This window comes from Poecile atricapillus, chromosome 23, assembly GCF_030490865.1.
Source record: "Poecile atricapillus isolate bPoeAtr1 chromosome 23, bPoeAtr1.hap1, whole genome shotgun sequence".
Taxonomy (NCBI): domain Eukaryota; kingdom Metazoa; phylum Chordata; class Aves; order Passeriformes; family Paridae; genus Poecile; species Poecile atricapillus.
The window spans coordinates 1,804,604-1,828,916 of NC_081271.1; the positions used below are offsets into that span (position 1 = coordinate 1,804,604).

The following is a 24,313-nucleotide window of genomic DNA, read 5'->3' on the forward strand; positions in this document are numbered from 1 at the left end:
TTGAGGAACAAACCCAGAAGGGCAAAACGTAAAAAAATCCCTTTTTTTGGTTATTGTTGGCTCCCCACGAAGACGCGAGGGCAAAGCCGAGCCTTTGGATGTGTCCCCTCCCTGTCACCTCCCCCTGCCCGGGCTGGACCCCCGGGCTGGGACAAGGACGGGCTGCGGGTCGGGGTGCATGAGATCGGGATGTGTGGGGTCAGCGCGGACAGGACCCAGAGGGGTTTTGGGGTGATTGTGCCTGCTCTTAGTGGCTGGGCTGGGATTTTTTGGGGTGATTTTGACTGCCCCTGGGGCTGGGCTGGGATTTTTTGGGGTGATTTTGGCTGCTCTCGGTGGCTGGGCTGGGGTTTTGGGGTGACTGTGCCTGCTCTCGGTGGCTGGGCTGGGATTTTTTGGGGTGATTTTGCCTGCTCTCGGTGACTGGGCTGATGCTTTTCAGGAGCTGGGACCGCTCTGGGGGCACCTCTGGGTATGGATGAGGTTTTGGGGGAACTGTGGCTGCTCCTGGGGCACTTTTGAGGAGCCAGGAGTGCTCTGGGGGTATCCCTGAGGCTGGCCTGGAGTTTTGGGGTGGCTGTGGCTGCTCTGGGGACACATCTGGGGTGCGATTGGAGTTTTGGGGGAACTGTGGCTGCTCTTGGGGGCACTTTGAGGAGCTGGGAGTGCTCTTGGGGCACCCCTGGGGCTCGGCTGCAATTTTTGAGTACCTTGGGGTGCTCTGGGCGCACCCCTGACCTGGGCTGGTGCTTTCAGTTGTGCTCCAAGTCTAATTTTGGATCTCAGATGAACTGAGCGAGCTCCTGCCCCTCTCTGCCTTTGGGTGCTGAGTTTCAGGGCTTGGATCTCCTTGGGCATGGGCGGGGTGGGAAAGGAAAGCCTGGCTTGGTCCTAGGACTGGTTTTAAAGTGCTTCCCTAGAGCTGGTGTGGTTTGGGGACCATGTTTATAAAACCTGCCTTCCTTCGCCCATCAGAGGGATTTGGAATCCCGTGACCCGCAGGAATAATGGTGATAAACGTAATTTAACCTGAGCGTCCCGGGGTGAGTCCCCTCGGAGTCACCTTTGGTATTTGGAGCAGAATTCCGGCTGCGTTTTCTGCTGGAAGGTTCCAGCTCCAGCCAGCGCCCCCCTCCCTCCCTGTGGGACCCTCACCGCACTCGGGGTGCGTTAAAGGACACATTTCCCCCTTTCCTTGGAGCGCATTCCCGCTTTTCCTCGGCATCACAGCCCAAGTGAGACAATTCACAAACAAATCGCTCCCGATTATCCCCCTGGACAGCTCCAGGCGCTCCAATCCCTCACTGAAATGGAAATGCAGAGGGGCGGCGCTGCCCCAGCCCCATCCCTCCCTCCCCCGCGAGTTAAAACCCCTCAAAGCTGCTCCTTTGAAAAAAAGGGAAAAGCTGGGAAGTTGCAGGCTGAGCTGGCAGCTCCAAAACCGCTGGAGGTGTTGTCCAGGGGCAGCTGGATTAATGGAATTGCGGCTCGCCCGACAAATGGGATTAGCGCGTTTTCCTCCAGCTAAATCCCATTTCCTGGGAGGCGGCGGGACAATGGGATGAGGACAAACCTGCGCCTCCCCTCAGCTGCGTTTTTCCAGGCTCTCCGTGCTGGTTTATCCCAGAGGAGTGGCGGGCAGGGAGAAGGCAGAGGACAAGCAGCTCGTTGGGATTGGGATTGGGATCAAACTGGGGGAGCAGGAGCAGCCCCAGCACCTCTCCCAGCCCCTGGGATGGGCTCAGGGGGACAGGGGTGGGAAAAGGGGCTCAGCCTGGAAAATTCCCAGTGGGATTTGCTCCAGCTCCTGGGATCAGCCCAGGTCATCCCTGCATGGGGACAGGGACAGGATAAAGGGCTTCAGCCGTGTGTTCCCGATGGGATTTGCTCCTGCACCTCTCCCAACCCCTGGGATGGGCTCAGGGTGCCCTTGCATGGGGATAGGGGTGGGAAAAGGAGCTCAGCCTGACATTCCCAGTGGGATTTGCTCCTGCTCTTCTCCCAGCTCCCGGGATCAATCCAGGCCATTCCTGCACAGGGCCAGGAGCAGGAAAAGGGATGTTCCCAGTGGGATTTGCTCCAGTCCCTGGGATCAGCCCAGGCCATCCCTGCACGGGGCCAGGGGCAGGAAAAGGGGTCCAGCCGTGCATTCCCACGGGATTTGCTCCGTGCCGCGCCGCTCCGGGGCCGGCAGTGCCGGGGGGACGCCACCTCAGGTACAAAGCCGGTGTTTCCCTCTCCCAGAGGCAACTGGGCCACCTCCAACCGCAGTGGAGGAAACCAGTCCTGAAACCACTCCTGAAACCACTCCTGAAACCAGTCCTACAATCAGCCCTACAACCAGCCCTACAACCAGCCCTACAACCAGCCCTACAACCACCCCAACCACCACCGACACCACAACCACCACCACCACCACCACAACCACCGTCAGCACCACTGCCAGCACCGCCGCCAGCACCAGCGCCGCTGCCGAGAGGGCTCCGGCAGCCACCACCAGGCACGAGTTGGGTACTGAGCTTTCCTTTTCCTCTAACCCCTCTCTAACCCTACTGGGACCCTTCCCCGCCTCGATTCTTTGGGATATCAGGGGAAATCGGAGCCGTCCCACGCTCCAGGATGGGAATCTGGGTGTACAAGTGGGAATCTGGAGGGTTCTGTGCCACCGGGGAGTAACCCAGCCCTGCTGGGGGTGTGGTGATGCCGGATGAGGTTTGGGAAGAGATGGAAAACCGGACAAATTCCCCTCAAAGTGTTCTCTGGTGTTTAGAGCTGTTAAAAACGGGCTCTGGTGCTCCTGCAGGAGATGTCAGCTCGGATTTAGCACCTCAGCTGTTAGCAAGGAGACCTGTCAGGATTTATCCGCTCCTCGCGTTTATCCTGCTGCTCCCTGCGCTGCCGGAGCCCCCGGGAATGCTGGGGAAGGGTGGGAGCTCCAGCACCATCCCTGTGCCGGGCCTTCCCCAGGTCAGGAGAAACTTTTCGTGCCATCAAGAGAATCAAACTCTGCTCTGGCAGGGAAATCTTCCCTCCTGGACGTGTCTGAGGGATAAATCTGGAAGGATTTATCCGGGTTTGGAACACCAGGATAACGGAATTTATGGCTTATAAATAATTAGGGTTGTTCAAAATTAAATAGAGAAAAAAGGGAATGAAATCAGGATTAAAAGCTTGGATAGGGTTTGGAGCAGCCTGGGATAGTGGAAAATGTGGATTTGGGTGGGGAATGAGATGAGTTTTTGGGTCCTTTCCCGCTCAAACCAGTCTGGGATGATTCCATGTCTGAGTTCAAAGTCATTTGTCTATATTTTTGCATAAAATCAATTGAAAATACTTTAAAGCCACCAAAACTCTCTGCAGGGGGGATCTGCCCCCACCCAACACCCCAGGGCTGGTGATGAAGCCAGATCACCCCGACAGCAGTCATTAATCCATGGAAAAACGCTGTTAATTAGAAATAGGGAATTAAGCATGAGGCACAGAGCAGGGAAAGGGAACGAGGAACCTCCGGTGTCCCCACCCAGCCCAGGCTGGGATTTAAGGGATTTCAGTGCACCCCACAGTGCCAGGTCTTTGCAGTGCCCTAAAAACCCCAAAACTGTCTTTTTCCAAGGGATTGTGGCGGTCAGTCCCAGATTTTGTGGCATCAAAACGTTGAAACACCTCAAGGAAAAATGATAATAAAAGCCCAAGGTGTCACATCTCTGCTGTCCCTTAAAACCCCAATAAAGAGCAGGATTGGCTCCCACTTGTGTAGGAATGGGATTCATCCCAAGACACGTCGAGATCCCTTAACTTCAGCCTCACACACGAGTGACCCCATTGTCCCACCGGGGCCACAGCGAAGTGACAATTCCCCGCCACTCCCGGCACTGGATCCGTGCTCATCCATGCAGGAATTCCAGGATAAGGTTTCCCTGCTGGCCCAGATCCTCGGGGATGTGCCCCGGAAGAATTCCAGGATGAGCCGAGTGCCGTTGGATTGAAACACCGCCAAAATTCCCTAAATGTGTTGGGAATCCTGGAAAGAATCGATCCAGCCTCAGGCTGAGACCAAAGTGTTCGCTCCAGGTTTTTGTAATGATTTTGTAAGGTGCTTGTGAGGATTTTGTGAGGATTTTGTGGGGTTTTTGTGAGGATTTTGTGAAGATTTTGTAAAGTTTTAGTAAGTTTTTTAAGGTTTCTGAAAGTTTTTTGTCAGGAATTTGTAAGGGTTTTGTGAGGCTTTTGTAAGGTTTTTTTTTTTAAGGTTTTTATGAAGTTTTTATGCTTCTGTGTGTTTATGAGGTTTTTACAATGTTTTTGTAAGGTCTTTTTTAAGGACTTTGTAAGGATTTGTGAGGTTTTTGTAAGGATTTTGAGGTACGTTTGTAAGGTGTTTGTAAGTTTTTGGTGAGGTTTTTATGAGAGTCATGTGCTTTTATGAGGTCTTATAAGGTTTTTTTAAGGGTTTTTTTTATGTTTTGGTGGTTTTTTTTGAGGTTTTCTAAGATTTTTGTGAAGCTTTTTAGGGTTTCTGCCTGGGATTTTTTTGAGATTTCCGCCAGCTTTGAGCTCTGAGCCGGGCCTAACCCCACTAAACACTAACTCGTGTTCTAACCTGTCCCCCAGCCGCCAATGGATCGTCCATATGGGACATCAGAGCCATGGCAAACAGTAACTGGGCAAACATCACCTGGAGCCACAATTTCTCGGCAGGAACTGACTTTGTGGTTAAGTATATCACCAGTAAGCATCAGATCGCGTGGGGACTCTACGGGGTGGCGCTGCCCTTAGAGATCCTGCCAGCTCCCGCCCTTTCCTTGGATTTAATTCCATGGTTCCAGCTGGAAAAACGGGAGGGGAAAACACGGTGGTTGTGGTTGATTGGAGGTGGCTCTCGAGGGGTTCCCTCTACGTGCGCCGACGGCCGTGGGGTTTGGCGACCTTTGGGAATGCTGAGCTGTGGGCGACGGAAGGAGGTAGAAAACAGAGAGGAAAAACGAAATTGATGGGAATTGGAAGATGGGATTCCTGAACCTGGAGTTGGCAGAATCCTCTAAGATCCCAAACCTCCTCCTCGGTGTTTCTTAGCGTTGTACGGCTCCGTCCTGGGCTGGAAGCAGAGCAGGGATCTCTGGGTTTGGTGCCGGTTCAGGGAGAGGTTGTTGTGTTGTTGGTTGGTTTGGGGTTTCTGGAGAGGCAGTGCCGGCTGCTGCTCGTCCCTGAGTTTATTTCCCAGCCCTTGCGTCCTCTGCTGTGCTGGTCTGGAATCCCAGAAATCGTAATTCCCCACAGGAAACCTCTCCTGGCCATTCCAGCTTCCCTCAGGAGATGACCTTGAATTGTCTTTGAAACGATTCCCTGTGCAAAACCAGTGCCTGGTCTCCAAAATTCCCTTATTTCAGGATATATATGAGCTAGCTGGGCCCTAAATCCCAAATATCCCAGCTCCCAACCCACCCTTATTTTTTCCCAGTCACTGGGAAGCACAAGGAACAAGCCCAGGTGCTGAATCCATGCAGCAGCATCAATCCCTTGGGATTCCCTCTCCAGGATCTGCCTGACGGAGGAAATCTTGGAGATTTCAGCCCTTCCTGGACAGCCGTGGTTGTCCACCCCCTTTTTGGTGGCATTTGAAGGAACAAAACCTCAAAGCCACAATTCTCAGTGGGTAACGACCCCAGCACCTCCTTGTCCCCGGGATAGGGACCCAAAACCAGCAGCTCCTTGGCTTGGTACCAATCCCAAACCCACAATCCTTGGGTTGGTACCGACCCCAAACCAGCAGCTCCTTGGCTCGGTACCAATCCCAAACCCACAATCATTTGGTTGGTACCAACCCCAAATCAGCAGCTCCTTGGTTCAGGAGAAGATCCCAAACTAGCAGCTCCTTGTCCCTGGAGTAGTGACCCAAAACCAGCAGCTCCTTGGTTCAGGAGAAGATCCCAAACCAGCAGCTCTTTGGCTCAGGAGAAGATCCCAAACCAGCAGCTCCTTTTCCCCGGAGGAGTGACCCCAAACCAGCAGCTCCTTGTCCCTGGAGTAGTGACCCCAAACCAGCAGCTCCTTGGCTCAGTACCGACCCCAAACCAGCAGCTCCCTGCCCCGGGAGCCGCCTCATTCCCGGCCAGCCCGCAGGGCCAGCCCCGCGCCGGGGCCGCGGTGTCCCCGGTGTCCCCGCAGGGTGTCCGGGCGGGGTTTGATGTGCGGTTTCTGTTCCCCAGGTAACAAGACAGAGAAATCAATCCCCGTTAAGGCTCAGGGCCCGTCCTCGGTGCAGCTGGCGGATCTGACGCCGGGGATGATGTACAAGCTGTGGGTGTTCCCCATATGGTCCCACCCCAGCGAGCACTCGTACATTACCTTTACCACCAGCTCAGGTGAGACAGGCGTCGGCCGCGTGTCCCCAGAGTGTCCCTGGCGTGTCCCCAGAGTGTCCCCAGCATGGCCCCGGCATGGCCCAACCATCTCCACAGTGCTTTGGCCATGGCTGCATGGAAACCCCTCATCCCACCGCGCCCCATTCCTGGTGTTTCCCAACCCAGGCGTTGCACGGAGGAGGAGAATCCCAGGAAGGGATGGGGATCCCTCATGATGAGGATCCCTCGTAATGAGGATCCCTGGCGATGGGGATCCCTGGTGATCGGGATCCCTTGGGATGAGGATCCTTTTGGATGGGGATCCCTCGTGATGAGGATTCCTTGTGATGAGGATCCCTGGTGATGGGGATCCCTCGGGATGGGGATCCCTTGGGATGAAGGAAAGGGAGGAGAACGCGTTCGTGTTGTCACAGCCTCTGCTTGCGGCCCCTCGGTGCGCGCTGGGACTCTGCGGGACAACGAGATGTCACTGACGGGATGCAGGATTGGGAGTGGGAATGTGGTGTTGGCACAAGTGTGTCCTTAGGGATTTCCGTACTCCTGGGATGTTTCCTCTGGCATTTTGTGTGGAATTTTCCAGGCTTTGTATCCGTGTGGTTTCCACATCTTCCTCGTTGTGGATTCCCCCATTTCCCACCCGGCTCCAGACGCTCTCTTCTTTTCCCACAGGAGTTTTATACATTTATTAAACTCCGCCGTTCCCTCCTGACGATTCCCAGTAAATCCAAACAGCCCTAAGTCCCTTCCTATCCACCTGGGGCTTTTCCATAGGGATCTGTGCACAGCTCCTGTCAATTCCACTCTGCTGGAATTCCACGGAGCAGGAAACACTGGAGCAGCCTCCCCGACCATGTCGTGGGCAGAGGTGGGGATTTCCAAGGATTTTAAATGGTTTTGCTCAGCTCCAGCTGTGGGATGGGAAGCTCTAGCAGTTTCCAGGCTCTGCTGGGAATGGGAAAAGAAAAATGGGAATCCCAGGGAGAGGCAGCTGTGGGAATTGGGGAGCAGAGCTCCCCACACCCCCAGTGTGCATCCGAAAGTGTCAGAAAATCTGGAATATCACCAGGTAATTCCATGGCAGGGACAGATGGCGGCTGTTCCATGGAATTAACACTGGAAAAGCCTCTGCCATCATCGAGTCCCGCTGTTCCCTGGCACTGCCAAGGCCACCGTGTCCCCAGGTGCCACATCCAGGTGGTTCTGGAGTATCCAGCCCCACTCACTGACAAACCCCCAGCTAGGGCTGCCCTCGGCTCCGTCCCCAGACTGCTCCGGGGTTGAGCAAATCCATGGCACAGCAGACCACGGAATATTCTGATCCCATTGGGGGTGATTTTGGACCCAGACCCCTCCCAGCACAACTCCAGTGTTGGGTTAAATCCCCAGTTCTGTTTGTTTCTGGATCTTTCCCTGAGGCTGAAATCTCCGTCAGCTGCCACCCCACCATGGGAGTTATCCCTATGGATAACGATTTTACCCCTCTGAATAGCCACTTTATCCCTCTGGAAAACCATTCCCAACCTGGACCCGCCTCTTTTCCTTCCTCCCCTGCTTTCCCCCCACTTTGGGATCCGTGGGGTGATGGAGGGGACAGCAAGGAGCCAGGAATCATTAAAAAAACCCAACAAACCAGGGAAAAAAAGCACAATATCCTTGGCTGATCCCTGCTGGGAAGACTCTGCATATATTTTCCATAATTGAGAGGTTCCTACTGATATTTTCATGGAGAATAAGGCATGGAGCCACCTTTATCCCCGGGATGGAGGCTGGTGCTGACCTGAGCCCTGTGGGATGCATGGAGCTGTCGCCTTCCCTGCAGGAATAAATGCTCCACATCCATTTCTCTCCTGGCTGGATGCTGCTGACACAAGTGCAGGGCCCCCGCTGACAATCCTATGGCATCGGGAATGCTTTGGATAAAAAGGAACCAGGCAGTTTTGGGGGTTTTGGGGTTGTGGTTTTTTGGGTTTTTTTTATGTATCTTGTAAATCGTTGTTCTAAAGGTTTCTTCAGGCTGGGGGCAGATAAATAAGAAATATTCCCCTGCAGGAGGCCGAGTTCTGATTTTGCTCCTGATTAACTGGCAGCTCATTAAGCTGACAAAATTCCTCCCAGGAGCAAAGGGCACTTGGAAATGACAAAAATAGCGGAGTAGAAGGAGGGCTGCTATATTTTAAATAAATAAATGGGTTTCTCAACTTGGCCAAACACTGGGAAGAATGTCCAGGAAAAGGAATGGAGATGGGGAAGGGTTTGGAGAATCGTGAGGGAGCTGGGAAGGGTTTGGAGAATCCTGAGGGAGCTGGGAAGGGTTTGGAGAATCCTGAGGGAGCTGGGGAAGGGTTTGGAGAATCCTGAGGGAGCTGGGAAAGGGTTTGGAGAATCCTGAGGGAGCTGGGAAGGGTTTGGAGAATCCTGAGGGAGCTGGGAAGGGTCTGGAGAATCCTGAGGGAGCTGGGAAGGCTCAGGCTGGAGAAAAGGAGGCTCAGGGGGAATTCCTGGCTCTGCACAAGTCCCTGCCAGGAGGGGACAGCCGGGGGGGATTTGGGATGTTATCCCAGGGAACAGGGACAGGAGGAGAGGGAACGGCCTCAGGCTGGGCCAGGGGAGGCTCAGCTTGGACAGCAGCAGGAATTTCCTCATGGAAAGGGCGGCCAGGCCTTGGAAGTGCCCAGGGAGGTTTGGAGTCCCCGTCCCTGGAGGTGGCAGCTGGAGGTGGCACTCAGGGCTCAGGGTGGGCATCGGGCACAGCTCGGACTCGCTGATCCCAGAGGGATTTTCCAGTCTCAGCCATCCTGGGGTTCCAGGAATAGGATCACACAAGGCTGGAGCTCAAAGGGATTTTTCACACTTTTTGCAATCCAAGACAAAACTTGGTGGAGCTGAGCTCTGCTCCTGCCATGCCAGCAATGACTCTTAACTAATGAATTTTCTGCCACAAAATTATCATTAATTATTTTTTAAAAGGGCTCTGCAGCTGCAATTCCAATCAGGACCTGTCAGATCCCGCAGCTGCTTCCCCATTTTCCCTTGAGGTTGGTCTCACCTTAAAGCAAATCACAAAATCCCCTGGCAGAGCTGCAGGCTTCAAACCTTCCTTCCTGACACTCACTCCTTTACTCCAAATCCACCTTTGCAGGGACTTTGATTTGGTCCTCGAGTGTTGCTTTTTTTGGGAAGGGTGGATTTATCCCCCCTCTTTCGGGAAGGATGGGAATTTTCCCCTTACCCTCAAGCAGTGCCCCCATCCTCCTGTGAGATCTTCGGGGGACTCAGTGTTTAAAATCCTCCCCCCTTTCCAAACCCAGCTCCAACCCCCATCCCGCCTCTCAGACTTCTCTGGAATTTCATATTTTGAGGATCCCCTCGTTTCTCCCTGGAAAAATCCTTTCCCATCACTGCTCATGGAATTTCTCCATCTCCAGGCTTCCCTTTCCCTTCCCTTCCTGAGCACTGGGATAATTGAATCCATTTCTCCGTCGTCATCGCATTCTCTCCATCTAAAAGCGCATCCTCGAGTACTCCGGAGCTCAGTCTGGGATAAAGGAAATGTGGGATTTGGCAGCGTTGGAGCCAAAGGAAGCATCAGGAAGCTCCTTCCCTTCTCTTTGTTGCCCAAAATCCACAAAACATTCCAGGTCCAGCATCACTTCTTGACCAAAGATTCTCCTCCGTGCCATTCTCCTTTGGAATCCAGATTTCCTTGTCACGGCCTGCAATTCCCTGGATTTCATCCTGAGGAAAGCCCTTCTCTTGGTCTCAGTTCCAATGGAATAAGCACAGTTTGATCCCTGAAATTTTGGGGGTTTGGAATTTTTGCCAATCCAACCCTTTTTTTCCATTTGCTGCCGCTCTTCCAAGATCTTTTCTCCCCAGACACATTGAGGGAGGGCTGTTCCCTGCCTTCTTCATCCATCTTTTTTCCCACCGGATTTTCAGGATGCTTCCGGCTCTCTCCTGCCCATCTCCAGTCCCAATCTCATCCCAATCACCCTTGTTCTCCCACATTCCCACCGGGAACGTCTCAGTTTTCCCTCAGCTTGGATAAGTCCAGCCCCCCCGCTGGGCTGGAGGTTATTTTCTCCTCTGCCTCACTGAATTCCAAGGAAAGGCTGGAAAAGGCAACCTTGGAGCTATTTTTAGGCCATGGATTTGTCTGTCTGACCGTGCGAACTGGGAGTCAGGGAAGGCGTTGGAAGCAGGAATTTACTCCAGGAGAAAACACCTGGAGCTATCAGAGCTCTCTACACTCCAGTTCATCCCAGTTCATCCCAGTTCATCCCAGTTCATCCCAGTTCAAGGCTGCCCATGAACCCTCAGGGCTCGGCGATTCCCTGATCCACTGGTGCTGCCCAAAATCCCTGGACACCGGGGTTGGACCCGTGTCATTCCTGTTGTCATTCCCTGTGTCATTCCAAGATGTTCCCACTCCTTCCCAGCTCCTGGGGGGCTTCCACCAGCCCTGAGACCCTTGGTGGCCACCAAAGGCAGCAGGATCTGGGTGGTGGTGGAAGAAGAGCCACCACTGTCACCTCTGCAGGGACACCAGTTCATCCCAGTTCATCCCAGTTCATCCCAGTTCAGGGCTTCCAATGAGCCCTCAGAACTCAGCAATTCCAGAATCCCTGGACAGCAGGACTTGGGAAGGTTTCTCTTGGATCTCCCCACACCCAGAGCAGCTTTTGGATGCAGAAAATTCCATCAAATTCCTTCCCCAGCTTCCCATGCCTTTATTTGCAATTCCCTTTTCCCAGATTTTCCTTTCTGTCGGGCCCCTTCGCTGTTTGTTCCTGATAAAACTGATTTTGTTTTTCAAAATAAAAGGAAAAAACACAAAAATACAAACAAAAGAACCAAACCAAAACAAGCAAAAAAAAAAACAACAAAAAACCAAGAAGAAACCACCAAAACCCCACCAAAAAACCACCAAGAAACACCCAAAAACCACCAAAAATTACAAAAAAAAAAAAAAAAAGGAAAAAGAACACCAAAAAACACTAAAACCACCAAGAAAACACCAAAAAACTCCACAAAAAATCCAAAAAAACACCAAGAAAATGCCAAAAACCCCCAAAAAACCACAAATCCCTGAGCTACAACCACAACCACGCACCCAGACGCACCCAAACGAAAGAAAATTCCCAAACCAGCTTCCTGAATTCCTCTTCCTCCGTTCCCTCCACGGTTTGCTCTGTTCCTCAGGAATATTTTCCCCGTTTTTCCACAGCCTACACCAAGAACCAGGTGGACATCGCCACGCAGGGCTGGTTCATCGGCCTCATGTGCGCCATCGCCCTCCTCGTGCTCATCCTGCTCATCGTCTGCTTCATCAAGAGGAGCCGCGGCGGGAAGTATCCAGGTGAGAACGGGAATGGGCATTCCCGAAATTTCCACAGGGATTCTAGGGGGTCATCCAGTGGTGGGGAATGCCCCGGTGAGAGGTGGGAATGGGCGTTCCCTAAATTTAAGCAGGATTCTTGGGGTTAACGCGGTGGTGGGGAATATCCAGGTGAGAGTGGGAATGGGTGTTCCCAAGGGTTGAACAGGTTCAGGAATCTTGGGGATTATCCAGTCCTGGGAAAAATCCAGGTGAGAGGTGGGAATGGCCATTCCCAAGGGTTGAACAGGTCCAGGAATCTTGGGGATTATCCAGTCCTGGGAAATATCCAGGTGAGAGGTGGGAATGGCCATTCCCAAAAGCTAAACAGGTCCAAGACAATCCACTGGTGAGAAATATCCAGGTGAGAGTGGGAATGGGCAATCTCAAGGGTAAAACAGGTTCAGGATCCTCAGGGATCATCCAGTCCTGGGAAAAATCCAGGTGAGAGGTGGGAATGGCTATTCCCAAAAGTTAAATAGATCCAGGAACCATGGGAATTATTCAGTCCTGGGAAATATCCGGGTGGAAGCTGGGAATGGCCATTCCCAAGAGTAAAACAAGTTCAGAATCCTCAGGGATCATCCAGTCCTGGGAAATATCCAGGTGAGAGTGGGAATGGCCGTTCCCAAAACTTAAACAGGTCCAGGATGATCCGCTGGTGAGAAATATCCATGTGAGAGTGGGAATGGCCATTTCCAAAAGTTAAATAGATCCAGGAATCTTGGGGATTATCCAGTCCTGGGAAATATCCAGGTGAGAAGTGGGAATGGCAATTCCCTAAAGTTAAACAGGTCCAGGATGATCTACTGGTGAGAAATATCCAGGTGAGAGGTGGGAATGGCCGTTCCCAAAAGTTAAACAGGTCCAGGACAATCCGGTGATGAGAAATATCGAGGTGAGAGCTGGGAATGGGCAATCCTAGGGGTTAAACTATCCAGGGGTATTCCAGTGGTGGGGGAATATCCAGGGAAAAGCTAGGAATGAGCAATCCCAGGGTTTAAATAGGCCCAGGATTCTGGGGGTTAATCCAGGTGTCGGAGAATTGGGATTGTGATGGGTTTATCCCTCTGTAGTGGGAATTGAGAGTCATGAATTTGTGGCTATATCGTTTTCCTATTTATAAATTTATAAATAGATTCTTACTTAAATCTAAATTCATACTTTCACACAGTTTTATATATAAATTCTAGATATAAATTTTGAGAAGCCTCACTTAATTTATTATTTGTTATTATTTCCACATGTTTCTTTACTAATAAAATGCATTAATATTTCATTTACACCATTATTATTGATTTCTCGTTTGCGATCTGTTTATCGTTTATCATTTCAAGAAATAATTAAAAATCATTTCTTCAAATTAAGAAAAGTCTACAATTAAGACATCCCCTCAGTGTGCCACCACAGCAGAGTCCTTTGCAAACCCTTTGTAAGCCCTTTGTAAAGCTCTTTTCAAACCCTTTTTCAGCCCTTATAAAACCTTTGTAGACCCTTTGTAAACCCTTTGTAAACACTTCACAAACCCTTTTCACACCCTTTCACTTTACAAACCCTTCTTAAACTCTTTGCAACCCCATTGCAACCCCTTTGTAACCCTATTGAAAACCCCTTTGCAACCCCTTTGCCAACCCTTTGTAAACCCTTTGCAAACCCTCTCTAACCCCTCTGTAACCCCTTTGTAACCCTTTTGCAAACCCTTCTCAAACCCTTTGCAATCCCTTTGCAAACCCTTTTTAAACCCCTTACAAACCCTTTTCAAACCCATTTTCCTTTTACAAACCCTTTACAAACCCTTTGTAAGCCCTTTGTAAGCCCTTTGTAACCCCTTTGTAACCCTTTTGCAAACCCTTCTCAAACCCTTCGCAATCCCTTTGTAAACCCTTTTTAAACCCCTTACAAACCCTTTTCAAACCCTTTTCCCCTTTACAAACCCTTTGCAAGCCCTTTGTAAGCCCTTTGTAACCCCTCCCCGGTGCAGTTTTTACCCGCCCGAGCTCCTCCCCCTCAGGGACACCCCAGGACCCTTCCCCAGCCCCTCCCCATTTCCAAACCCTTCCATCCTTACTGGTTTAACTGGGAGGGGGCTCTGCTCCTTCGCAGTGCGGGACAACAAGGACGAGCACCTCAATCCCGAGGACAAGAACGTGGAGGACGGATCCTTCGACTACAGGTAGGACCCCATGGAATGTCCGACCCCTCCCCCACCATCACAGCCCCCTCCCCCACCCCGTGGTGCCACAAACCCCCCCCCCCGGAACGATCCCTGTCCCCCCCTTTTCCTCCTCCTGCCGCCTTCCCGCTGTGAGTAATTCCCGGAGGAAACGGCTCCTAAAACGCTGCCGGAGTCGCCAGGTTGTGGGGTTCCGCCTCCTTTTCCCGGGATTCTGGGACCGGCAACCTTGGACAGCTCCCAGCAGGAGTGAATCAACCTCAATGGAACTTCTGACACATAAAACCCCAAAAAACACCCCAAAAGCCCAAACTCTGTATCAGCCCGAGGGTATTTCTGGAGTATCCTAAAGGAGAAATGCCCAAAATTCTGTTGGGGATGGGATTTGTGGATCAGCTCACTGGAACAGCTCCCACCAGGAGCAGAGTGACACATAAAATCCCAAAAATCACCCCCAAACCCCAAACTTTGTAGCTGCCTGAGGGTATTTCTGAAGCATCCTAAAGAGGATCCCCTTATCCATGAGAGAAATGGCCAAAATTCTGTTGGGATCAGGGCTGGAATCAGGAAAGGGGAGTGATTTGGGGTCTGCCTGTGCTCCAGCCCCACAGAATCCCACTAAAACCCCCATGAGGGCACCAGCAGGGATTCAGCTGGAACCTCTCTGACTTCCCTGGCTCCATCCCTCTCTTTGCACGCAAATGTCACCCTTAAAGAGCAGCGGAGCCTTTTTCCCTCCAGGAAAAACTCCTGGGATGTGTCAGGAAGGGACAGGAACTTCCCAAGCATTCCCAGCTCTCCGTGATTCCCCAGGAGCAAGAGCAGGTCCCACTCTCAGGACTCACCTGGCAGCCGAGGGGATTTGGGATATTTTAATTTGATTTCCTTAAGGAATTAAAATTCCCTTTCCCACCTGAGCTGAGGTCAAAAGCTGGTGGGAATTTCTCCTCCTGATTTAAACCAGCGATTCATTGAACCCCTTGTCATTCCCAGCATGGGAAGAATTGATTTGGGATTCAGGAAGGGATGGAATAAGAAGGGATTCTGCCAGAGGATTTAGGGGAAACAACATGAATCAGAAACAGAAATGGAACAGAACCAGGGATATTATTTCATCATCTTATTTCATCAGAGGCACAGAAATTCCATTTCAGACAGATATTTTTATTCCAGAGGATTCCACGAAGCTCCCCAGACTCCGAGAAAAACATGGAATGCAAACACATTCCAGCAGGATGTTGTAGGGAAAGGCTGGAATTCCTTAATGTCCCACACAACACCCAGGGCCAGCACCTTCCTCCCCTCCCTGCTGCTCAGCACTTCCAGGGTTGGCCAGAAATTCCACCTGTGAATTTTTGGGATGCTCCCTTTGGATCCCATGCTGGGACAGGGAAAACAGCAGAGGAGGAATGAACCCAGCCCAGTTCTGCTGCAGGTTTTGGGGTCAGAGTCATCCCTTCCCAAGGAAGGATTTTATGGGATGCTCCTGGCATGGGAATGAGGCATAACCAGGACACAGCCCAGCCCCTAACCATGGTTCCAGTCAGGATAGGGAGCCTCATGCTTCCCAAATTTATGGGATGGTTTGTGGGAAGCCTGAACCACCCCCCTATTCCCACAGGGATTCCCACAGGGATTCCCACAGCCTGAATTCCCACATTGCATCTGGTAGCAATCCCAGATTTCCCATCTCTGCTTCTCCTGAGCCCACCCAGGGGGCCCAGCCACCACCTCCTGGCCCCATCCACCATTCCCGAGGAAAATCCATGGCCAGGCACCCCCTGCCTCCCTCCAGAGGGAATCCAAGCTCTTGGAATGGCTGGCAGAAATTCCCCGGCACCATCCAAGGGGTGTTTCCTTTCAGGCAAGGGGAAGGATTGGGGTGAATCCTTCATCCTTCTGCTCAGCTGGAGCTCTGACTTCTATGGACAGCCCTAAAATTTCCAGGGGAAAGGCAGGAGTCAGTGGGAGGACAATAAAACTCTGGGTTGGAATCCATGGAGTTTTATGGACTAAATAAAAGGGGGGAAAATCCCCAATTTAACAAGGACAAACAAAAAAAAGCCAACAACCCATGAACCCACAAACTTTGCCAGGGGGTGCTGGCAATCCTGAGGAACACCAGGATTCCTGGGAGAATTCCAGGAGGTTTCCCTGTGGGAGGCAGGAGGGAAGGTGAAGCCGGAGGCTGGAGCTGTTGGCTGATCGAGCTCGGGGCTGATTGTGGGGCCGGGCTCCGGGAGCGGCGGCATTTAGGATTTCAGGGAAGGGCAGGAATTGAGCCCATCCCGGCTCCCGTCCCCTCTTCCCCATGGCATGGCTGCTGTGCCCTCGTCACCCTCACGTCCCCGGTGCCCTGTGCATGCCACTCTCCGAGCTCCTCATCCTGAGATCCCGCCACATCTCTCCACTCTGATCCCGGGATAATGGCGTTCCCAAGCAGGGAATCTCCTTCCCAAGCCAGGACCATTATCCATGGACAACGTTCCGTGCCGGTGCCGGTGCCTCATTATACCAAATGTTCCGTGCTGCCCGTGGAGAGGCGGCTGGAAACTCCGGATGCTGGGAAGGGGAAGCCGAGTGGATTTAGGGTCCAGATTCCCTGGATATCCAGGATAAGGGCACAGGTGACACAGAGCAGGCAGTGCCACTTGCCAGGAGGGGACATCTCAGCAGGCAGCGAGAGGGGAGGGCACACAACTGTCCCGGGAGCCTCGTGAGGGAGGAAAGCTCTGGAAAACTCTGGGAAGGTGCAGGTTTATCCATAGGGAGGGAATCCAAGGAATCCCAGCAGGACGCTGGGGTGAACCCAGCCACCCTTTTCCTGCTGCCGGTCCCCAGAGCCACCACTGTCCCCCGGACATCACCCCCAGCCCTTCTTGGATGGCTTTTCCATGCTGGGATGGCTTCCTGGGGGCACCCAAGGAGGCTGATCCCACCTGGAACGGCTCTCCCAGCTCCATTTGGTATAACGAGGCGATGATTCCCATTTTTTTTTTTATTTTTTTGGTCGTAGCACTGCCCCTGTGAATGCAGAACCTCCTCATTTCTCTCTCTGATCAGGCTCTTTCTGCTTCTCTCTGTTTTATTCCCATTCCTTCTCCTCCTTTTCACCTGGTCTATCCACATGGACCGTGAAGGTCTCTTGAAAGGTAGGACCTCATGCCGCCAGAAGTCCGGCACACTCCGCTTTTTGGGAATTTTGTTTTCCTTCTTTCCTTCCTCCCATTGATTTCTTCACGGCCAAAACTTCCCCATCCCCGTTCCCACGTCCCTGCCTAACACATTAAACAATATCCCTCTAATTCCCGCTGCCGTCACAGCTTCCGGAGAGTCAGGCCCTTCTTGGAATTGCTCCGTGGGCTGGGTGTGCCCCCCAAATCCAGCCAGGCCCCCCCAGCTCCAGCTGCTGCTCCCTCCTGGTGGAGCAGGACTGGACTTGGGAATGCATGTGGGTTTTTTCAAGAAAAAAAAAATGTGGATTTTCCAGGGAAAACTGGGATTTTTTTTTTTTCAAGGAAAAACTAGTTTTCCAAGAAAAAGTGCTTCCCAGGGAATGGGGACAAGGGACATGAGCCAAAACCGCTGGATCCTGACCAATCTGCCCACTCTCAGTCCTGAAAATCCTCCCTCTGGCTCCAGCCTCCCCCTCTTCCCAATGATTTATGGGATTCAGGAGAGCATTTCCCATGTGATTCCCATCTGGGCACTCCGGTTCCCTAATTCCTGGCTCAGCCGCGCTCCCAGAAATCCATTTTAACAGGGTTAGATCCCATCAGGAGCTGCTCCCTCCTAACACACTAACGGGATAAACAGCCCTGGAGAGAGGTAAAACCAGCAGGAATTTTCCGGGAATGAATTCCCGGCGGGAATTTGGTGCCGCAAACCCCCCCGGTAAAGATGATTTGGCTCTGGATTTGGCTCGAGCTGCCCCCCAAAGTTTGGGAAGGGGCGTTGGGAATTGAGGATCTGTGTTTTGCCGCTCTCTACTCAGTGTTTTTGGGGCTTTCTAACCAGTCCTGCTTCCACACTGAATTATTCCTCCTTTTTCCCAAAAAAAAAACCAAACAAAGCTGCTTCCAGAGCTAAAAAATTAATTTTTTGGTTGTGATGCCAAGTTAACAGAAAGTCTCAAATATTGGGGATGTGTTACCGAATTTCCAAAACGCTGATCCAAGGAAACCCGCGGTGGGATCCTGAATTCCTCTCCCACTTCAGGGAGCTGATGAATCCCATGGAATGAGGGAGAACAGATCCCGTGGAATGAGGGAAATTTAATGCCTTTCCCTGCTCAAGATCCCAAGCAAAGTGCAAAAAAAAAAAAAAAAATCCCAAAATTTTCACCAATTTTAAGGGAAATAAAGGAATGGAGTGGAGCAGGCCTGGCAAATCCCAAGCTAAAAAAAAAAACAACTGGAAAAAGACAGGAATGGAGGTGGGAGGACAAATATTTCAGGGATATCTCCAGGAATATGACAGAATTTGCATGAACTATGGAATAGTTGATATAAAAATTGATTTTTATATCAATTTAGAGTGATCCACTCTCATCCTTCCCAAAATAGCTCAATTTATGGGATACCAATCCCTGCCCTTCAAGGAAAAACAGCATTTCCCTGGTCAGATTTTGGTTAAAAAGAAACCTTTAAATGGATTTTTTTTCCCCTTTTGGGTCGAACTCTTTGTTTTTTAGTGACTTTTAGTGAAAAGGAGAAAAACCCAAACTGAACAAGGAAAAAAGCCCAGAAATAAATTGGGAAAGGTAAATTCCCAGAAGTTTTGGAAGCTGCACAAAACTTGGCATCCTAAAAGTGTCCCCTCGCAATGCTCCCCATTGCATGTGTTTTTTTCAAGGAAAAACTGTGGTTTCTAAGAAAAAACTGCATTTTTCCAAGGAAAAACTGCATTTTTTTCAAGGAAAAACACTGTTTTCCAAGGAAAAAAATGTGGTTTTTCAAGGAGAACTGTGTTTTTTCAAGGAAAAAACACATTTTTTCAAGGGAAAAAAACATGTTTTCCCAGAAAAAAATGTGTTTTTTTTAAAGGAAAAACTCTTTTCTCAAGGAAATCTGTGAACAAACCACTAAACCAGGTTACCAAGGGGGGCTAAAACACTGAGAGAAAGAATCCAAACAATTCCAAAGGAAAATTATTCCTGATGTTCATCCAGCTGGATTGATCCAAGTTTTGGGTGGAATATTGAGGTTAAGAAATCGAGGGCAAGAAGTTGAGGTTAAAAAATCGAGATTGAGAAATGAAGATTTAGAAACCGAGAGTAAGAAACTGCGATGAATGAACTGAGGTTAAAAAACTGAGATTCAGAAATTGAGAGCAGGAAATGAAAGTTAATAAAAATGAGGGAAAGAAATTGAGGGAAAGAAATTGAGGGAAAGAAATTGAGAGTAAAAAACCGAGAGGGAAAAAATGAGATTAAGAAATTGAGGTTAATAAACTGGGAGTTACAGATTGTGATCGAGGAATTGAGGTAAAGGAATTGAGACGAGGAAATCAAGGTTTAATAAATTTGAGATGAGGAAGCCGAAGTTAAGAAATTTATTTAATAAATAAATAATATATTAATTAATTAATTAATCATGAATTGAGCTGAAAAATGAGCTGAAAAATAGTAAAATTGGGTGTTCAGAGATCCCCAACCACCTTCACCTCCCACCCTCCCCACAACCCTCCACCCACACCCGGACTAGCCCCCAATATTTAGGGCTCTGCTGAGCCGTATTCCCGCTGCGGATCGATTTAGGACCTCCATCCCTCGGGGGAAGGTTTTCAGCCCCGTTTCTCAACCCTTGCCGTGTCTGTCTGTCTTCTGCTGCCAGCGATGAAGACAACAAACCTCTTCCCAACAGCCAGACCTCGCTGGACGGGACGATAAAGCAGCAGGAGAGCGACGACAGCTTGGTGGACTACGGAGAAGGGGGCGAGGGCCAGTTCAACGAGGACGGCTCCTTCATCGGCCAGTACACGGTCAAGAAGGACAAAGAGGAGACCGAGGGCAACGAGAGCTCCGAGGCCACGTCCCCCGTCAATGCCATTTATTCCTTGGCATAGCAAAAACGCCGGGAGAAACACCCACAGCCCAAGGGGTTCGGAGCGGCCGGGGGTTCCGCCGGCAGCCGCCGCCACCGCTGCCTCCGACAGGAAAGGGAATCAAGCGTGGACTAAAAAAAAAAAAAAAAATGAAACAAACAAGCAAAAAATAGAAGGGAAAAAAAAAAAGATTAAAAATAGCAAAAAAATACCAAAAAAAAAAAAGTTTAAAAAAAAAAAAAAGTAAAAAAATTCCAAGCAACCAGGCAGCCCAGGCGGCCGCCGATGCCATTTATCCTTAGCAAACGAGCCAACGGCAAAGGACGCGCGGGGCGGGAGCCGGAGTGGGAATCGGGGCTGAGCCAGAGCGGCTGGAGTGGGGAAGATGCTCAAGCTGCTCTCCAGTTTGGAGCTGCTTCCCAGTTTGGGATTGGCCCCCCGTTTTAGGGTTGCTCCCCCGTTTTGGGGTTGCTTCCCAGTTTGGGATTGCTCCCTTGATTTGGGGCTGCTCCCCAGTTTTGGGGTTGCTTCCCAGTTTGGGGTTGCTCCCCTGATTTGGGGCTGCTCCCCAGTTTTTGGGTTGCTCCCCGGTTTGGGGCTGCCTCAGGGCCAGTCTGGAGAGGCCCCGTGTAGGGCTCGGCTCCCTGAGGCTTTTTTTGTTCTTTTAGGAGGGAGTTCCAACTTTTTGGGTTTAATTTTCCAGGAAGGTTCTGGATCAGAGGGGAGGGGGAAAGAAGTCAAAGAATTTTGGGGAGGGAAAAGGGGTGAGAGGGGCCTGGGCAGAGCAAAGGCGTGGAAGGAGGAGAGGGGTGGATTTTGGGATGAAAACACTGCATTATTGAGCTGTCCATCCTCACGGCAGCACCTTGCCCATAACCTCTCCCAAAAAAACCCTCCCTCCTGAAAAAAACCTATGCAGGGAAGAGCAGGTCCCCACCACCTCCCTGAGCACCGGGATTTGTCCTTACTGAGGCTGGGAAAACCCACAGGGAGCTCATTCCCCCATTCCCACTGAGCTCTGGAGCATCCCGGGAGGAGAAGAGGTTGTGGAGGAACTTTTGGGATTTGTGGAAGGACGGGCAGGAGCCTCTCCCCTGCCAAGCCCGGGGTAACAACACTGCAGAAAAACCTTTTTGGGTTGAAATTTGCTTTGTAGGGATTTTGGGGGGAGCCGACCCCCACCCCACACCTGCTTTCTTTTCAAGGCAACTCCATAAATCCTATGTAGCAAAGAGGGCCTGGAAGCAGGAGCGGGATCAGAATAGGATGAGGAGACCAGAATGATTAGCAAAACAATAATCCAAGCGAGCTGGTGAGGATGGAAAAACCCCCTGGGATCAGGTGGAGGATTCCCTGAAGGCTTCAGGGCCACACCACGGGGAAGGAACACCGGACTGGAATCCACACCTCCGCAGGCACTGGGATGAGCCGGAGGGGAGCTGTTTTTCCCACTAAACCCCCTCCTCCTTTCTGACAGTGGCCTTTCCCCCCTCCAGCACTCAGCCAAGCCACCGTGGGATCCCCATCCCGCCTGGAGACTCCCAGGATTTCAGCAACCCCCCCTGAGCGCTCCCTCACATGCCTTACACAGCTTGGGACTTCCCGGGGAGTCACTCCAAGGATGCTCTTCCCACTCCGCTCCAACGCCCCTGACGGCCTCGGATCCACCCGAGCAGTAGGAATGGGATATCTGGGAGCATTCCCAGCTCTCCCAGCATGGATCAGGGTAGAAGGCAGGGATTCCTGACGGACTGCGTCCCGTGAATCCTCCCACTTCCTGCACTTTTGAAACCAAAGGTACCTTCGCGGAGAGCGAGAGAGAGGTCGGGTTTCTTTTGGAAAAGATGGATTTTTTGGATGGATTTTCCTTTCTTTTTTTTTCATTTTCTGAGGAGGATGGAGGTTTTTTTTTTGGATGGAATGCAACGGGATTCGCGCAGTTATTCTTTCTGCTCTGGAAACACATCGGTGACAGGGATACTCCCACTGCTATGGATGGTGGAGAGGGACTTTGCCACATCCCGATGGATCCCGGGAAGAGCCCAGATCGGGCCGACAGGAGAGATGGATGCAAATTAATCCAATGCAAATGCCTTCCTTAAAATAATAATTATCATTTATCTTGGTCGTCTTCTCTGATAGGTCAAACATGGGGTGAAGATGGAGCTCGTGGGGTTGGATTTGGTGACCTTAAAAGGTCCCTTCCCACCCAGATTGTTCCATGAAACCAACGGCAGAGGAATTCCAAGGTTTAGGTTGGGGTCAAGAGGCAGAGCTGGGGGAGCTGTCCCAGGGATGTCCCTCGTCCGTCACCCCCTGCCAGGACCCTCCAGCCGTGTCCCCTGGCAGGGACAGTCCCGTTGTGACCCTCAGTGTGGACACAGCCATGCCCTGATCCCACTCCTGCCTCCCATCCCATTCTGGACAGCAGCTCCAGGAATTCCATCCAGCTTTTAGGCAAACACCCCCCAGGCCAAAGGTGACACGCCTCTGGGATGGGGACAATCCCATTTCCAAAGGTGACACCGCCTCTGGTCATGGGGACAATCCTATTTCCAAAGGTGACACCTCCCTGGGCATGGGGACAATCCCATTTCCAACCCATTCCCAACTCCCAGGTGAGTTTGGGCAACTCCCTGCCCAGGCACCACTGGGAAAGACAAACAAATCCAGCCTCTGGATCTGGGATTTTCCCAGCACTCTCAATCCTCGCTGCTGACGGACCACAAAAGACCTCCAAACCTCCAGAAATTAGGCCAGGATTGCTGGAAGCAGGTCCGTGTTGGGTATCCACAATGCGCCATTCCCATTAAAACCCCGTATTCCTGAATCACCTCATCCCTGAGGAAATCTGTCGGCATCCCTTTGGAAAAGAAATGGGAAGGAGCTGGACTCTGCCCAATCTTATCCCAAATTTCCTCATAAAATTCCCAATCTTACCCCCAGGTTACCTTGAGTAATAAGAGGGAGGAGATGGAGAGGTGAAAAAACAACTTGATGTAAGTTACTCACAGCCCTGTCTCAGCTTGTTGTAAAAATTTCTCCACATCTTTAAGATTTAGCAAAAATTCTGACAATTTTTCAGAATTTCTCCCCTGGAGTTTTGGAGCTCAAAGAAAATTCAGGTTAAAAACTCATCCTGAACTTCTCATCTTTTACTCCTTTGAGTAAAGTTCAAGGTTTGCATGGGGAGAAAAGCCCTGACCCCAAACCTTCCACAGCACTCGCAGGGTGACCCCACAGATCCCAAAAATCCAGACAAGGCTGGGATGAACCCACTCCACGTCCTGGGAGCATCCTTGGAGTAAGAGATGGATGGATGGATGGATGGATGGATGGATGGATGGATGGATGGATGGATGATGGATGGATGGATGGATGATGGATGGATGGATGGATGGATGGATGGATGGATGGATGGATGGATGGATGGAATCCATGGATGATGGATGGATGATGGATGGATGGATGGATGGATGGATGGATGGATGGATGGATGGAATCCATGGATGGATGGAATCCATGGATGGATGGATGGAATCCATGGATGGACAGATGGAGAATCCACACAAGGATTTGTGGCTATGGGGTGTTCCCCACCCTGATCCTGATCCCATTCCCTGGGAGCTGCTCTGGTGCTCCATCTCCTCCCCAAAGGGGACATCCCAGTCACCTCCTGTCCTGATTCCTGTGGGGACACCCAGGGCTGGCAGGGATGCTCCCATTCCCATCACAGGGACGATGATCCCTCCCTGGGATCTGCACAACCTCTCTGGGGCAGGGAACACTTCCAGTTCTCCAGAAGAAAGAACCCTTCCTTCATCAAGGCTTTCAATTAGGAGTCAGCTTCTCAATCATAAATAGGAAGGGAAGAGCCAGATCTAAAACTCCAGCACCAGACCCCAAATTCCAGCACCAGACCCACAATTCCAGCACCAAACCCCAAATTCCAGCACTCTCAGGAGCCAAGCTCAACCCCAAATGTGTAGATTTGTCCTGCTCCTACAACGTTCTGAGCCAACTCCACATCCATGTCCTGGAGATGAATCCAGGCTCCATCTCGATTCCAGGGGCCTCCCTGGCACCCAGCCTTGGGACAGGAACACCAGGAATTTGGGACATGAGGACACCGCTTCCCTGATCCAGAGGCTGCTCCCGTTCTCCCTGAGGTGACACCGCAGCTGGAGGCACAAAACCAGTGGGAAAAACTGGAATTTTGGTCAAAACCCCAAAATCCTGCTCGGAGAAACCCAACCGCACACCAGGACATGCTGTCCCTGCTGCCAGCATTGCCTGCCTGGAGGTGACAGATCCCAAATCCAGGTGTCACCGACGATCCAGGAGATCCAGCGGGAG

At 51.3% G+C, this 24,313-nt stretch overlaps 1 protein-coding gene across 4 annotated transcripts in view; it reads left to right on the forward strand.

The window, feature by feature from the left end:
- NFASC (neurofascin) overlaps positions 1 to 20,126 on the forward strand; it is a 54,658-nt gene extending 34,532 nt beyond the window's left edge. For 2 of the 4 annotated variants that reach the window (XM_058855486.1, XM_058855487.1), the window contains 4 exons: positions 11,590 to 11,721; positions 13,843 to 13,912; positions 17,053 to 17,064; positions 19,747 to 20,126. In XM_058855486.1, coding sequence (XP_058711469.1) covers positions 11,590 to 11,721; positions 13,843 to 13,912; positions 17,053 to 17,064; positions 19,747 to 19,978 — 446 coding nt within the window. In that variant the 3' untranslated portion in view covers positions 19,979 to 20,126. The remainder of the gene's footprint in view (positions 1 to 11,589; positions 11,722 to 13,842; positions 13,913 to 17,052; positions 17,065 to 19,746) is intronic. The other 2 variants (XM_058855488.1, XM_058855489.1) reach the window with 1 other exon arrangement.
- The last annotated feature ends 4,187 nt before the right edge of the window (positions 20,127 to 24,313 follow it).